Source organism: Bombina bombina, chromosome 10 (genome assembly GCF_027579735.1).
Source record: "Bombina bombina isolate aBomBom1 chromosome 10, aBomBom1.pri, whole genome shotgun sequence".
Lineage (NCBI taxonomy): Eukaryota > Metazoa > Chordata > Amphibia > Anura > Bombinatoridae > Bombina > Bombina bombina.
The window spans coordinates 101,340,999-101,357,248 of record NC_069508.1 but is presented as its reverse complement, the minus strand read 5'-3'; the positions used below and the strand labels follow the sequence as shown (position 1 = coordinate 101,357,248).

General features: G+C 41.9%; 1 protein-coding gene across 1 annotated transcript in view; it reads right to left on the bottom strand.

The window, feature by feature from the left end:
• Positions 1-823: 823 nt before the first annotated feature.
• The window catches only part of CACYBP (calcyclin binding protein), a 53,062-nt gene continuing 37,635 nt past the window's right edge, over positions 824-16,250 (bottom strand). Inside the window, exon 6 of the mRNA XM_053693281.1 lies at positions 824-1,176. Coding sequence (XP_053549256.1) covers positions 1,017-1,176 — 160 coding nt within the window. The 3' untranslated portion in view covers positions 824-1,016. The remainder of the gene's footprint in view (positions 1,177-16,250) is intronic.

The following is a 16,250-nucleotide window of genomic DNA, read 5'->3' as shown; positions in this document are numbered from 1 at the left end:
TTCAGGGATGCATACAACCTACACTAACCTTTCCTAATACCAGTTCCTCTCCTCCATTGCTATCCACCATGAACCTCCTTAGAATGTAAGCCTAAGAGCCCAACTGCTTGCAGATCACCTTCACAAGAGCTGACTACAATAGACTCTAGGCAAGGCCCTCTACCCATTTGATCCCAATAATTGCTACCTTGTATACCGCCTAGGTTTATAGCGCTGCAGAATCTGTTGGCGCTCTACAAATAACCGATAATAATATTACCTATGAAAATGTTCCTGCTTAACCTCTTCCCGAAGTTAGGACGTTCCATGCCATCCTAACTGCGCTGGGCTTAATCGCCGTTAGGATGGCATGGAATGTCCTAGCCGTTTGGCTCTACTGAAGCCAACGGCGCTTTGCGAAAGGGATCGCCGTCTGGAGGGCCTGCCTAGCGTCATAGGGACACCCCCTGACCCGATCTCATCATTGAAATCTCACGATCACATGAATTCAATTTGTTTATATATCGGAACGTTGTGCTGATGTAGGCAAATTAGCCCAGTCATGAAAGAGTTAATTGAGATTATATAATTAGGTAGCAAAATATTGTTAAACTATATTTCCATGAGAAAAGTCACCATACAAGGCAAATTAAAACAGATACTCCGCATCAGAGATTTAAAAAATGCAATTCGCTAAGTGGAATTTTATTATATAAAGCATTGTTTCATAGCAGAACTTTAATTTAAAAAATTAATGTAAAAAAAAAAAAAAAAAAAGGGACTGAATTTGAATTTATAGAAGGACTTTAAAATGCTGCCAAATAAAACTTTAGCAATTATAATATGGGATATTGAAAAAGGAACTGTTTATTCGGATCCTATCCAGATTCCAAATATGATGATTTACATAAACAACAGTATCCATGCCTGGGAAGAAACTGGATTTTAACAGTGTATTGTAGAGATTAAACGCTGCAATGAAATAACGTTAAGTCTGTCCCGCAAATTAAGGCATATGGGACAAACCGATTCCAAATTCAGAAGCCCATATCGGCCCCCAATAGCTGTTTCTCTCGAGATTCCACCCATGCTTTATTGAGGGTTCTTTTCATTTCATCATCTCCATCATCATAAATCTTCTTCAAGACATTCATCAGCCCTGCACTAGGATCATCATCTGTATTTAGAGATGGTTTTCTGCAGAGAAGAAAAATGTGTTAAAGGAAAAGTCAAAATTAAACATTCATGAATCAGAGCACACAGTTTTAAACACTTTTCCAATTATTATTATTATTATTATCGGTTATTTGTAGAGCGCCAACAGATTCCGCAGCGCTAATTCACTTCCATTATCTAAATGTGAACAATATTTTTATATGCACACTTTCTGAGGCACCAGCTCCTACTGAGCATGTGCAAGAATTCAAAGAAAACGTGTATACACATTTGTGATTGGCTGATGGCTGTCACATGATGCAGGGGTAGGAACAAAATAACAATTGTCAGAAAGAAATCTACCACTCATTTGAAATTCAAACCAAGTGCTTTTCCATTGTTTTTTTTACTTATGCATTTACCGATTATAATAGTCTACTGTGTTCTTTAAAGATCAGAAATGGAAGATCATGTTAAGTGTGGTTAATAGCCAGGGGACTTTAAATGGTCATTAATCCTTGTTTTTATGTAAGTTGTACTTTGTGAGGCTAAAAAACAAAATCTGTAACCTATCTTAAGAAAAAGCTGCAAACTGACTTAAACAGAGTTTGATTTTTGGGGTTTAATGTCCTTTTAATGGAAATCAGACACATGAATCCACAAATCAGCAATCAGAGGTGTTGTGGTATTTGCTATTTACTTAAAGGGATATTCCAGCCACAATTGAAAACCACATGGGTGCATTTTGGTATTAAACAAGAGCACTTTTGTAATATACATGCATTAGCAAAAATGCTTCTAATCAAAGCTGTTTCAAATTGTATTTACGTATGCACCGTACACCAGCATTTTAAGCACAGCACTTGCTCAAAGAACCTAAAGGTGCTTGTACCATCTGGTAAGGACTCGGTTAATTGCTGACATGATACAAGCCCCACTGATGCTCTGAGCAGCTGCAGCATTTAAAATGTGGGTGCAGTGACAATATCTAGCTATGCAGGTGCAGAGAAAAATGTTAACACTAAAACAATGAACTTTTACTAGAAGCATTTTTGCTAATAAATGTATATTGCAAATATGTTTCTATTTAAAGATGTAATTAATCTATGTGCATTTAAATTTTGACCGGTATGTCCCAATTTTTTTCTGTCATGATTCAGATTATACATTTTTAACCCCTTAACAACGTTAGTACGTTCCATGCCGTCCTAACCCCGCTTGGCTTTAGCGCAGTTAGGACTGCATGGAACGTCCTAGCTGTTCTTAAGCAGCTACGGCTTTCTAACTAGGATCGCGGACTGGAGGGCGTGCCTAACGTCATAGGCACTCCCCCCAAACCCGATCCTATCATTAAAATAACGCAATCACATGATTTCAATTTTTTACTTGTTTACATCTGAACTTTTTTCCGATGTAACAAATAAGTACCGGCAGAAAGGGGTTAAACAATTTTTTACTTCGGTTATTTTGCTTTATTCTCTTGGTATCTTTTATTGAAGAAGCAGCAATGCAATCGTAGAAGCTAGCTGAACACATTTGTAAGCCAATGCAAATGGCCAAATTCAGCCACCAATCAGCAGCAAGCTAGCTCCAAGCTACTGAGCCTACCTAGTTATGCTTTTCAACAAAGGATACCAAGAGAATGAGGCAAATTAGATGATGGAAGTAAATTGGAAAGTTTTTTAAAATGTTATGCTCCGAGTAATAAAAGAAAGTTTGGGTTTCATGTCCCTTAAAAGAGCGTAAAATCTAAATAAAAATTTTCACGATTCAATTAGAGCATGCCATTTAACCAACTTTCTAATTTACTTCTATTATCAAATATGCTTTATTCTCTTAGTATCCTTTGTTGAAGGAGCATACCTAGGAAAACTCAGGAGCATACACTGCTAGGATTTAGCTGGTAATTGATGGCTGCTACCATATGTCTCTTGTCATTGGCTCACCAGATATGTTCAGCTAGCTCCCAGTAGTGCATTGCTGCTCCTGAGACTACTCTTTAGCAGAATTTGATAATAGCAAATGTGATCATTTTTAAAACTGCATGCTCTACCTGAATCATTTTGACCCTTCTAAAGAGATTGCCTGCTTGGTAATGCTTTTACAACCCCTTGAGATAACTACACATACGGCTGAATATTTTATGTCATAGTAGAATATAAGAAAAGAAACCCCCATTTCCACTTCTAAGTGTGGCATTAGAGATAGAGAGGAGATAACCCCTAGTCATTTGGCCCAAAGAGAAATGGAAAAAGATAACACAAGGGTATAGAGGTGCCTGAGGTTTCACACAAAAACAAAATTTATGCTAACACAGCGCGAACAAGGAATGGATCCAATTAGAACAGATACTTTCGGATACATATTGTCTGTGCGGGAATTGTTGGATTCCCAAAGCCCAGCGCAAACTACTATGCACAACTCCCAGATTAGTACATGAAACCTTTAAGCAGTGGGACAAAATACTCCAGAAACACCCCAAAATCTCCTCTCCATGCTCTCCCTTGACACCAGTAAGCAAAAAACATAATTTATGCTTACCTGATAAATTCCTTTCTCCTGTAGTGTAGTCAGTCCACGGGTCATCCATTACTTATGGGATATTAACTCCTCCCCAACAGGAAGTGCAAGAGGATCACCCAAGCAGAGCTGCTATTATAGCTCCTCCCCTCTACGTCACACCCAGTCATTCGACCGAAAACCAAACGAGAAAGGAGAAACTATAGGGTGCAGTGGTGACTGGAGTATAATTTAAAATTTAGACCTGCTGTAAAAAACAGGGCGGGCCGTGGACTGACTACACTACAGATGAAAGGAATTTATCAGGTAAGCATAAGTTATGTTTTCTCCTGTTAAGTGTAGTCAGTCCACGGGTCATCCATTACTTATGGGATACCAATACCAAAGCTAAAGTACACGGATGACGGGAGGGACAGGCAGGATCTTTATACGGAAGGAACCACTGCCTGAAGAACCTTTCTCCCAAAAACAGCCCCCGAAGAAGCAAAAGTGTCAAATTTGTAAAAAGTATGAAGAGAAGACCAAGTTGCAGCCTTGCAAATCTGTTCAACAGAGGCCTCATTCTTAAAGGCCCAAGTGGAAGCCACAGCTCTAGTAGAATGAGCTGTAATCCTTTCAGGAGGTTGCTGTCCAGCAGTCTCATAGGCTAAACGTATTATGCTACGAACTGTATAGTTGATCTGTTAAATACCTTGATTAAGTGTAGATTATAAGTCAGTCTAAATGCAGTAATGAGAGTAATGTGTATATAATTTTATAAATGGAATGAATGCACATGCAAATTGCTATAATGAATAAAGTAGTTTCAATTTATTAATATTAACATATAAAAGCGGTTATTTGTAACATACTGGATGATAAAAAATGATAAAAAGAAACAATGATCTCTAAATGTATCACCGGTGTTAAGAAATCTTGACAAAGGCTCCCTGGAGAGCTGAAACGCGTAGAACCTGTTACCCGACACGAAGGAGGACACTCAGCTGATTATTTTGGCGTCTTGCTCCAGCTCCCAGAACCGCTACACCACTTGTGATTAAAATCGTCTATACAAGCAGGAAAAACGGTAGGAGCTTATTGAAGGAGCTGAGGAAAACATCGTAAGTGTGCACACTTAAAATAGAGAGACTTTTGTTTACAACTTAACAAATCGTAATTGGATTGGTATAACTTTCAAATACAAGCGGCAGAAATAGAGACTCCACCCCCACAGCTGAATCATTGGGTTGGTGAGAGACACCGCTTGAGGCTTCTCTTGTTTCTGACATGTTGTAATGTTTTAATCTACACTGAAGATAACTTACAAACTTGAAGTGCAAAACAAGGATATTACCATTGTGGCTATCATAATATTAAGCAAAACCGACTTACACTTATAGACTCTGCTCTATCCTACAGTGATCAATGTATTGAAGAAATAATCACCAACAATTTGTGCATCTAAAACTGTACATAACTCTATCGTTTTATCAGAGTAATCCAGAGAGGTCTATTGCATTATGTTATCTTTTTAAAGTTTTTTATTGATTGGAGCTAGTAATGTTTTAAGCTTTTTCTTAACACCGGTGATACATTTAGAGATCATTGTTTCTTTTTATCATTTTTTATCATCCAGTATGTTACAAATAACCGCTTTTATATGTTAATATTAATAAATTGAAACAACTTTATTCATTATAGCAATTTGCATGTGCATTCATTCCATTTATAAAATTATAAAATTATATACACATTACTCTCATTACTGCATTTAGACTGACTTATAATCTACACTTAATCAAGGTATTTAACAGATCAACTATACAGTTAGACAGCCGTAGGCGCCACCTCCATACGTTGTTGTTTTTTTCCCTAATCCCAATCAACTGCACAAGTTGTGAGAAGTGCAGTTAGTGAGGTTGGCTAGTCTAACTTTAGCTTAAGTCTCAGTTCTCACAAATCTCGGTTACTTGTATGTATTATGCTACGAAGCCAAAGAGAGAGAGAGGTAGCAGATGCTTTTTGACCTCTCCTCTGTCCAGAATAAACGACAAACAGGGAAGAAGTTTGGCGAAAATATTTAGTTGCCTGTAAATAAAATTTGAGGGCACGGACTACGTCTAGATTGTGCAGAAGTCGTTCCTTCTTTGAAGAAGGGTTAGGGCACAATGATGGAACAACAATCTCTTGATTGATATTCTTGTTAGTGACTACCTTAGGTAAGAACCCAGGTTTAGTACGCAGAACTACCTTATCTGAATGAAAAATCAGATAAGGAGAATCACAATGTAAGGCTGATAACTCAGACTCTACGAGCCGAGGAAATAGCCATTAAAAACAGAACTTTCCAAGATAACAGCTTGATATCAATGGAATGAAGGGGTTCAAACGGAACACCCTGTAAAACGTTAAGAACTAAGTTTAAGCTCCACGGTGGAGCTACAGTCTTAAACACAGGCTTAATCCTAGCCAAAGCCTGACAAAAAGCCTTAACGTCTGGAACTTCTGACAGACGTTTGTGAAAAAGGATGGACAGAGCTGAGATCTGTCCCTTTAAAGAACTTGCAGATAAACCCTTTTCTAAACCTTCTTGTAGAAAAGACAATATCCTAGGAATCCTAACCTTACTCCATGAGTAACTCTTGGATTCGCACCAGCGTAAGTATTTACGCCATATCTTATGGTAAATTTTCCTGGTAACAGGTTTCCTAGCCTGTATTAAGGTATCAATTACAGACTCCGAAAATCCACGCTTTGCATGGAAATTGAACGATTGATTTTATCAGTCAGCTTCAGAGAAATTAGATTTTGATGTTTGAAAGGACCCTGAATTAGAAGGTCCTGTCTCAGAGGCAGAGACCAAGGTGGACAGGATGACATGTCCACTAGATCTGCATACCAGGTCCTGCGTGTCCACGCAGGCGCTATTAGAATCACCGATGCTTTCTCCTGTTTGATCCTGGCAATCAAACGAGGAAGCATCGGGAAGGGTGGAAACACATAAGCCATCCTGAAGGTCCAAGGTGCTGTCAAAGCATCTATCAGGACCGCTCCCGGGTCCCTGGACCTGGACCCGTAACAAGGAAGCTTGGCGTTCTGGCGAGACGCCATGAGATCCATATCTGGTTTGCCCCAACATCGAAGTATTTGGGCAAAGACCTCCGGATGAAGTTCCCACTCCCCCGGATGAAAAGTCTGGCGACTTAGGAAATCCGCCTCCCAGTTCTCCACGCCTGGGATGTGGATCGCCGACAGGTGGCAAGAGTGAGACTCTGCCCAGCGAATTATCTTTGATACTTCCATCATCGCTAGGGAACTCCTTGTCCCTCCCTGATGGTTGATGTAAGCCACAGTCGTGATGTCCAACTGAAACCTGATGAACCTCAGAGTTGCTAACTGAGGCCAAGCCAGAAGGGCATTGAGAACTGCTCTCAATTCCAGAATGTTTATTGGAAGGAGACTCTCCTCCTGAGTCCATGATCCCTGAGCCTTCAGGGAATTCCAGACAGCGCCCCAACCTAGTAGGCTGGCGTCTGTTGTTACAATTGTCCAGTCTGGCCTGCTGAAGGGCATCCCCCTGGACAGATGTGGCCGAGAAAGCCACCATAGAAGAGAATCTCTGGTCTCTTGATCCAGATTCAGCATAGGGGATAAATCTGAGTAATCCCCATTCCACTGACTTAGCATGCACAATTGCAGCGGTCTGAGATGCAGGCGTGCAAAAGGAACTATGTCCATTGCCGCTACCATTAAGCCGATTACCTCCATGCATTGAGCCACTGACGGGTGTTGAATGGAATGAAGGACACGGCAAGCATTTAGAAGTTTTGTTAACCTGTCCTCTGTCAGGTAAATTTTCATTTCTACAGAATCTATAAGAGTTCCCAAGAAGGGAACTCTTGTGAGTGGTAAGAGAGAACTCTTCTCCTCGTTCACTTTCCACCCATGCGACCTTAGAAATGCCAGCACTAACTCTGTATGAGACTTGGCAGTTTGGAAGCTTGACGCTTGTATCAGAATGTCGTCTAGGTACGGAGCTACCGAAATTCCTCGCGGTCTTAGTACCGCCAGAAGAGAGCCCAGAACCTTTGTAAAGATTCTTGGAGCCGTAGCCAACCCGAAGGGAAGAGCTACAAACTGGTAATGCCTGTCTAGGAAGGCAAACCTTAGATATCGGTAATGTTCTTTGTGAATCGGTATGTGAAGGTAGGCATCCTTTAAATCCACTGTGGTCATGTTGTCTCTTTGGATCATGGGTAAGATTGTCTGAATAGTTTCCATTTTGAACGATGGAACTCTTAGGAATTTGTTAAGGATCTTCAAATCCAAGATTGGTCTGAAGGTTCCCTCTTTTTTGGGAACCACAAACAGATTTGAGTAAAACCCTTGTCCGTGTTCCGACAGCGGAACTGGGTGGATCACCCCCATTAGTAAAAGGTCTTGTACACAGCGTAGAAACGCCTCTTTCTTTATCTGGTTTGTTGACAACCTTGAAAGGTGAAATCTCCCTTGTGGAGGAGAAGCTTTGAAGTCCAGAAGATATCCCTGAGATATGATCTCCAACGCCCAGGGATCCTGGACATCTCTTGCCCAAGCCTGGGCGAAGAGAGAGAGTCTGCCCCCCACTAGATCCGTTTCCGGATCGGGGGCCCTCACTTCATGCTGTCTTAGGGGCAGCAGCAGGTTTTCTGGCCTGCTTGCCCTTGTTCCAGGTCTGGTTAGGTTTCCAGCCTTGTCTGTAGCGAGCAACAGCTCCTTCCTGTTTTGGAGCAGAGGAAGTTGATGCTGCTCCTGCCTTGAAGTTACGAAAGGCACGAAAATTAGACTGTCTAGCCCTTGGTTTGGCTCTGTCTTGAGGCAGGGCATGGCCTTTACCTCCCGTAATATCAGCGATAATTTCTTTCAAACCGGGCCCGAATAATGTCTGCCCCTTGAAAGGTATGTTAAGTAATTTAGATTTAGAAGTTACATCAGCTGACCAGGATTTTAGCCACAGCGCTCTGCGCGCCTGAATGGCGAATCCGGAATTCTTAGCCGTAAGTTTAGTTAAATGTACTACGGCATCAGAAATAAATGAATTAGCTAGCTTAAGGGTCTTAAGCTTGTATGTAATCTCATCTAATGGAACTGAGTCAAGGGTCTCTTCCAGAGACTCAAACCAAAATGCTGCCGCAGCAGTGACAGGCGCAATGCATGCAAGGGGTTGCAATATAAAACCTTGTTGAACAAACATTTTCTTAAGGTAACCCTCTAACTTTTTATCCATTGGATCTGAAAAGGCACAGCTATCCTCCACCGGGATAGTGGTACGCTTAGCTAAAGTAGAAACTGCTCCCTCCACCTTAGGGACCGTTTGCCATAAGTCCCGTGTGGTGGCGTCTATTGGAAACATTTTTCTGAATATAGGAGGGGGTGAGAAAGGCACACCGGGTCTATCCCACTCCTTAGTAACAATTTCAGTAAGTCTCTTAGGTATAGGAAAAACGTCAGTACCGCAAAATATTTATCCAACCTACACATTTTCTCTGGGATTGCAACTGTGTTACAATCATTCAGAGCCGCTAACACCTCCCCTAGTAATACACAGAGGTTTTCCAGCTTAAACTTAAAATTTGAAATGTCTGAATCCAGTTTATTTGGATCAGATCCGTCACCCGCAGAATGAAGCTCTCCGTCCTCATGCTCTGCAAATTGTGACGCAGTATCAGACATGGCCCTAGCATTATCAGCGCACTCTGTTCTCACCCCAGAGTGATCTCGTTTACCCCTAAGTTCTGGCAATTTAGACAAAACTTCAGTCATAACATTAGCCATGTCTTGTAAAGTGATTTGTAATGGCCGCCCTGATGTACATGGCGTTACAATATCACGCACCTCCTGAGCGGGAGATGCAGGTACTGACACGTGAGGCAAGTTAGTCGGCATAACTTCCCCCTCGTTGTCTGGTGAATGTTGCTTAACATGTACAGATTGGCTTTTATTTAAAGTAGCATCAATGCAATTAGTACATAAATTTCTATTGGGCTCCACCTTGGCTTTTGAACATATTGCACAAAGAGATTCCTCTGTGTCAGACATGTTTAAACAAACTAGCAATTAGACTAGCAAGCTTGGAAATACTTTTCAACTGAATTTACAAGCAATATGCAAAACGTTAATGTGCCTTTAAGAAGCACACAAAAACTGTCACAGTTGAATAACAATGAACCGGATTAGTTATAAAAACCAAATTTTCACAGTAAATGCATAAATTTAGCAAAGGATTGCACTCATTAGCAATGGATGATTAACCCTTAATATCAGAAAAAACGGATAACAATTGAAAATATAAGCGTTTTTATCACAGTCAAAGCACAGTCTCACAGGTCTGCTGTGAGTGATTACCTCCCTCAAAACTAGATTTGAAGACCCCTGAGCTCTGTAGAGACATCCTGGATCATGCAGGGAGAAGAAGGCAGACTGTGACTGAATTTCGAATGCGTAGTAAAAGCGCCAAAATAGGCCCCTCCCACTCACAATACAACAGTGAGGGAAGCTCAGTATCAGTCCTCTCACACATCCTATCTATTAGTTGGGTGCAAGAGAATGACTGGGTGTGACGTAGAGGGGAGGAGCTATATAGCAGCTCTGCTTGGGTGATCCTCTTGCACTTCCTGTTGGGGAGGAGTTAATATCCCATAAGTAATGGATGACCCGTGGACTGACTACACTTAACAGGAGAAATACACCATTCTCTTCCAAAATAAACATGGTGGCTGCAACCCAAAACACTCCCCCTCTACAAAGCTCAATCCCGCACCACCTTTTATATAAAGACAGAGAGATCCAACCACAACAGGTAATTTGCGACACCCTGGGGACACACTTTCAAAACTGGTACACCTATATACAACTGAAACACTACCTAACCACACACCCTTCAAATCCCAGCTACAAAGGCCCCTCTCTCAATTCGAGGCAATATGCTTCTATCCCCACCCACAAAAGGGAATACTATCATTAATATACAGAATACTATCACAGGTAGCTCACCTGACACCCCCCACATACGTAGCTAGATGGGAGACAGATTTAGAGACTACTCTAGACCCATCTGAGTGGGCAACCATTTATCAACAGATGACGAAAGCTTCCTCGTCCATCTCGACCTTAGAGATGAACATCAAATTATTGAGCCGATGGTACTACACACCTGTTAGATTGCGCCACTTATTTCCCAGCACAACAACCACATGCTGGAGGGAAAGCGGGGAAATAGCAACTTTCGCACACATATGGTGGACATGCCCGAAAGTAACCTTTCTGGGGCTCTCTCAAACCAGAAATGGAAAAAGCTCTAGGCATCCCTCTCCCGCTCACGCCTTGGGTCTTTCTTTTTAACAAATTTCCTAAAGTCCCCTGCAAATTAAAACAAGCACTCCTCACTGTCATGATAAACTCTGCAAAAAGGCTCATCCCACTCAACTGGAAAAAAAACAGATCTACCACCCCTAGCCGTATGGAAAACCAAAGTCACCCACTACCTCCAACTGGAGAAATAATATATCTGCACCAAACGAATAGAAGAATTCCAAAATATAACCTTCTTATGGGAAGAATATGTAAACAGCCTATAGAAATCCACCCCCCTTCCCTACCCCTCCTACACACTTTTTAAGACCAGACTACACAACGAGACCTACACCCCCGACACACATAGGCTCATCTCATGTAATGCACACGTACAGCAGTGTCAGCCTACAATAGAAAAGAGGGTGCCAGGGCCATTCTGCCTCTAACCAATCCCTACTTTCAGGCATTGGCAGATTGGTGCTCCAAACCTAATCCACTTATAATTACTGATCTTGAGTTCTACTAGCACGTAAATAACTATTGCAAACATAAACGTATGATTGTAACAAAGCTTTATCTTTATCTTTTCTTGTAACCAAAGATGTTGATTTGAACGTTTTCCCTCTGTTTTATCTATGTATACCTTGGAAAATTCTTAATAAAGCATTTGAAAACTAAAAAAAATAATTATGCTTACCTTTTTGACACGATGAGTCCATGGATCATCTCAATTACTAATGGGATATTCACCTCCTGGTCAGCAGGAGGAGACAAAGAGCACCACAGCAGAGCTATTAAATAGCTCCTCCCTTCCCTCCCACTCCAGTCATTCGACCGAAGTTAGGAAGAGAAGAAAAAGCCAAGGTGCAGAGGTGTCTGAAGTTTACAATAACCCATAACCTGTCTCAATAACAGGGCGGGCCATGGACTCATCGTATCAAAAAAGAAATAAATGTATCAGGTAAGCATAAATTTTATTTTATTTTTTATGACACGATGAGTCCACGGATCATCTCAATTACTAATGGGATCCAATACCAAAGCTAGAGTACACAGATGATACGGGAGGGACAAGACAGGGAACCTAAACGGAAGGCACCACTTCTTGAAGAACCTTTCTCCCAAAGGCAGCCTCAGCTGAGGCAAAAGTATCAAACTTGTAAAACTTTGAAAAAGTGTGAAGAGAGGACCAAGTGGCAGCCTTGCAAATCTGTTCCACAGAAGCCTCATTTTTGAATGCCCAAGAGGAAGCAACAGCCCTTGTGGAATGAGCCGTAACTCTCTCTCTGGAGGTTGCTGTCCAACAGTCTCATATGCAAAGCGGATGATACTCTTTAGCCAAAAAGAAAGGGAAGTAGCCATAGCTTTCTGACCCTTATGTTTCCCTGAGAAAACCACAAACAAAGAGGAAGACTGACGAAAATCTTTAGTCGCCTGTAGGTGATACTTTAAAGCACGAACCACGTCCAAATTGTGCAAAAGTCGTTCCTTCTGAGAAGAAGGATTAGGACACAAGGAAGGAAAAACAATTTTCTGGTTAATGTTCCTGTCAGAAACAACCTTAGGAAGAAATCCCAATTTAGTACGCAACACAACCTTATCCGAATGGAAGATAAGGAGAATCACACTGCAATGCCGAGAGTTCTGAGACTCTACAAGCAGAGGAAATAGCAACAAGAAATAAAACTTTCTAAGATAACAACTTATCATCTAAAGCAGTGATTTTTAACCTTTTTTTTGCCGTGGCACACTTTTTTACATTAAAAAATCCTGTGGCACACCACCATCCCAAAATTTAAAAAAAAATAAAAAAAAAATCAAAAAAAAAAAAAATCACACATTGTAGCCTAATACAGTGTGTGTGTATATATATATATATATATATATATATACATATATATATATATATATATATATATATACATATATATATATATATATATATATATATATATATATATATATATATATATATATATATATATATATATATATATATACATACATACATACATATACACACACACACATACTGTATGTATTGTGCTGTTATGCCATGCCTCCTACAAACTACCCCTGCACTGGGAGTAAAAAACAAGCAAAGTTCTGCCGTGGCACACCTGAGAATCTCTCACGGCACACTAGTGTGCCACGGCACACTGGTTGAAAAACACTGATCTAAAGAATGCATAGGCTCAAACGGAGGCCGTTTGAACATTAAGAACTAAAAGTCAGACTCCAAGGAGGAGTAACCGGTTTAAACACAAGCCTAATTCTAACCAAGGCTTGACAGAAAGACTGAACGTCTAGAACATCTGCCAGACGTTCATGTAACAAAATAGATAAAGCAGAGATTTGACCCTTCAAAGAACTGGTCGATAATCCTTTTCCCAATCCTTCTTGGAGAAAAGACAAAATCCTAGGAATCCTAACTCTACTCCATGAGTAACCTTTGGATTCACACCAATATAGATATTTACGCCATATCTTATAATAAATTCTTCTGGTCACAGGCTTACGAGCCTGGATCATGGTCTCAATGACCGATTAAAAAAAACCTGCTTGGATAAAATTAAGTGTTCAATCAGCTTCAGAGAAACTAGATTTGCATGAAGGAAGGGTCCTTGAATTAGAAGGTCCTTCCTCAGCGGAAGACTCCAAGGTGGTTGAGATGACATGTCCACCAGATCTGCATACCAAATCCTGCGAGGCCAGGCCGGTGCAATGAGTATCACCAATACCTTCTCCTGTTTGATCCGAGCAATCACCCAAGGAAGAAGCGCAAACGGAGGGAACAGGTATGCTAGACGGAAGGTCCAAGGAACCGCCAAGGCATCCCTGGACCTCGATCCGTATCTCGGGAGCTTGGCATTCTGACGCGATGCCATGAGATCTAATTACCGGCTGACCCCACTTGCGGATCAGGCTGACAAATACTTCCGGATGGAGTTCCCACTCCCCCGGATGAAAGGTCTGCCTGCTCAATAAGTCCGCTTCCCAGTTCACCCCTGGTATGTGGATCGCCGACAGACAACAAGAGTGAGTCCCCGCCCACTGGATTATCTTGGATACCTCTCTCATCGCTAAGGAACTCCTCGTTCCTCCCTGATGATTGATGTAAGCTACTGACATTATGTTGTCCGACTGGAACCTGATAAATTGGACTGAAGCTAACTGAGGCCAAGTCAGAAGAGCATTGTAGATCGCTCTCAGCTCCAGAATGTTTCCGGGAAGAACAGAGACTGACCCAAGTCCAAACTCCCTGAGCCTTTAGAGAGCACCAAACTGCTCCCCACCCCAGAAGGCTGGCATCTGTTGTCACAATCGCCCAAAATGGACTGCGAAAGCAAATTCCCTGGGAGAGATGATCCAGAGACAACCACCATTGAAGAGAATCTCTTGTCTCCTGCGCCAGTAGAATTAGGAGACAAATTGGTATAGTCTCCGTTCCATTGTCTGAACATGCTTTATTGCAGAGGTCGGAGATGAAACCGAGCAAAGGGAATGATGTCCATTGCCGCCGCCACCATCAGCCCGATTACCTCCATACACTGAGCCACTGACGGCCGGGAAGTGGACTGAAGGACTCGGCAAGTATCCACAATCTTTGATTTCCTGACGTCTGTCAGAAAGATCTTCATTAACAGAATCTATTACGGTTCCCAGGAACGTTACCCTTGTACTTGGGACAAGAGAACTCTTTTGTAAATTGACCTTCCACCCGTGAGACCGAAGGAAAGACAATACCACGCTCGTGTGGGATTCCGCTAGATGGAAGGACTGCACCTGGACTAGAATGTCGTCCAGATAGGGCGCTACAGCAATGCCTCGAGAACGAAGTACCACTAACAGAGACCTCAGAACCCTTGTGAACACTCTGTGAGCAGTGGCAAGACCAAAAGGAAGAGCCACAAACTGAAAGTGTTTGTCCAGAAATGCGAATCTTAGGAACTTGTGATGGTTCTTGTGAATGGGAACATGCAAATACGCGTCCTTTAAGTCCACTGTTGTCATAAATTGACCCTCCTGGATCAAAGGAAGAATGGAACGTATAGTTTCCATCTTGAAAGACGGTACCCTGAGGAACTTGTTTAGGCTCTTGAGGTCTAAAATGGGCCTGAAGGTTCCCTCCTTTATTAGAACCACAAATAGGTTGGAGTAAAATCCCTGACCCTGTTCCTGTAGGGGAACGGGAGCAATCACTCCTAGATCGGCGAGGTCTCACACAATGTAAGAACGCCTCTCTTTTTGTCTGGTCTGCAGACAATCTTGAAAGTAGGAACCTTCCCCTGGGAGGAAAACTTTTGAAATCCAACTGGTATCCCTTGGACACAATTTCTAATGCCCAGGGATCCTGAACATCCAGGCTTGAATGAAGAAGGAAAGTCTGCCCCCTACCAGATCTGGTCCCGGATCGGGGGCAGGACCTTCATGCTGACTTGGATTCAACGGTAGGCTTCTTAGCCTGTTTTCGGTTATTCCACGGCTGGCTGGATCTCCACGCCGGCTTAGGTTGATTTGGTTGACAACTGAAGATGAGGAACTTCCCCTGAAATTACGAAAGGAACGAAAATTACTCTGGCGGCCCTTTGTCTTATTTCTCTTATCCTGAGGGAGAAAATGACCTTTACCTCCCGTGATGTCAGAAATAATTTCCAAAAGACCAGGGCCAAATAAGGTCTTCCCCTTATATGGGATGGCTAAAAGCTTTGACTTAGAGGAGATGTCCGCAGACCAAGGCTTTAGCCATATGGCCCTGCGGGCCAAAATAGAAAAAAGATGATATTTTAGCTCCCAGTTTGATAACTTGAAGGGAAGCGTCTGTGATAAAGGAATTAGCTAACTTGAGGGCCTGAATCCTATCTTAAATCTCCAAGGATGTCTCCATTATGAGAGCATCAGATAAGGCGTCAAACCAATATGCAGCCGCACTGGTGACAGTAGCAATGCACACGGCCGGTTGCCATTGCAGACCCTGGTGAACGTAGATCTTCTTGAGCAGGCCTCTAATTTCTTCTCCATAGGATCTTTGAACGCACAACTATCCTCTATGGGGATAGTAATTCTCTTGGCTAAAGTTTGCCAAGCCTGCTTGATAGAGTCGGCTATTGGAAACATCTTCTTGAAAATAGGAGATGGAGAAAAAGGAATACCCGGTCTCTCCCACTCCTTAGCAATAATCTCAGAAGCTCGGTCAGGAACCGGAAAAACATCAGTTGAGGAAGGAACCTCGAATATCTGTTCAACTTACTGGACTTCTTAGGGACAACCATAACTGTGGAGTC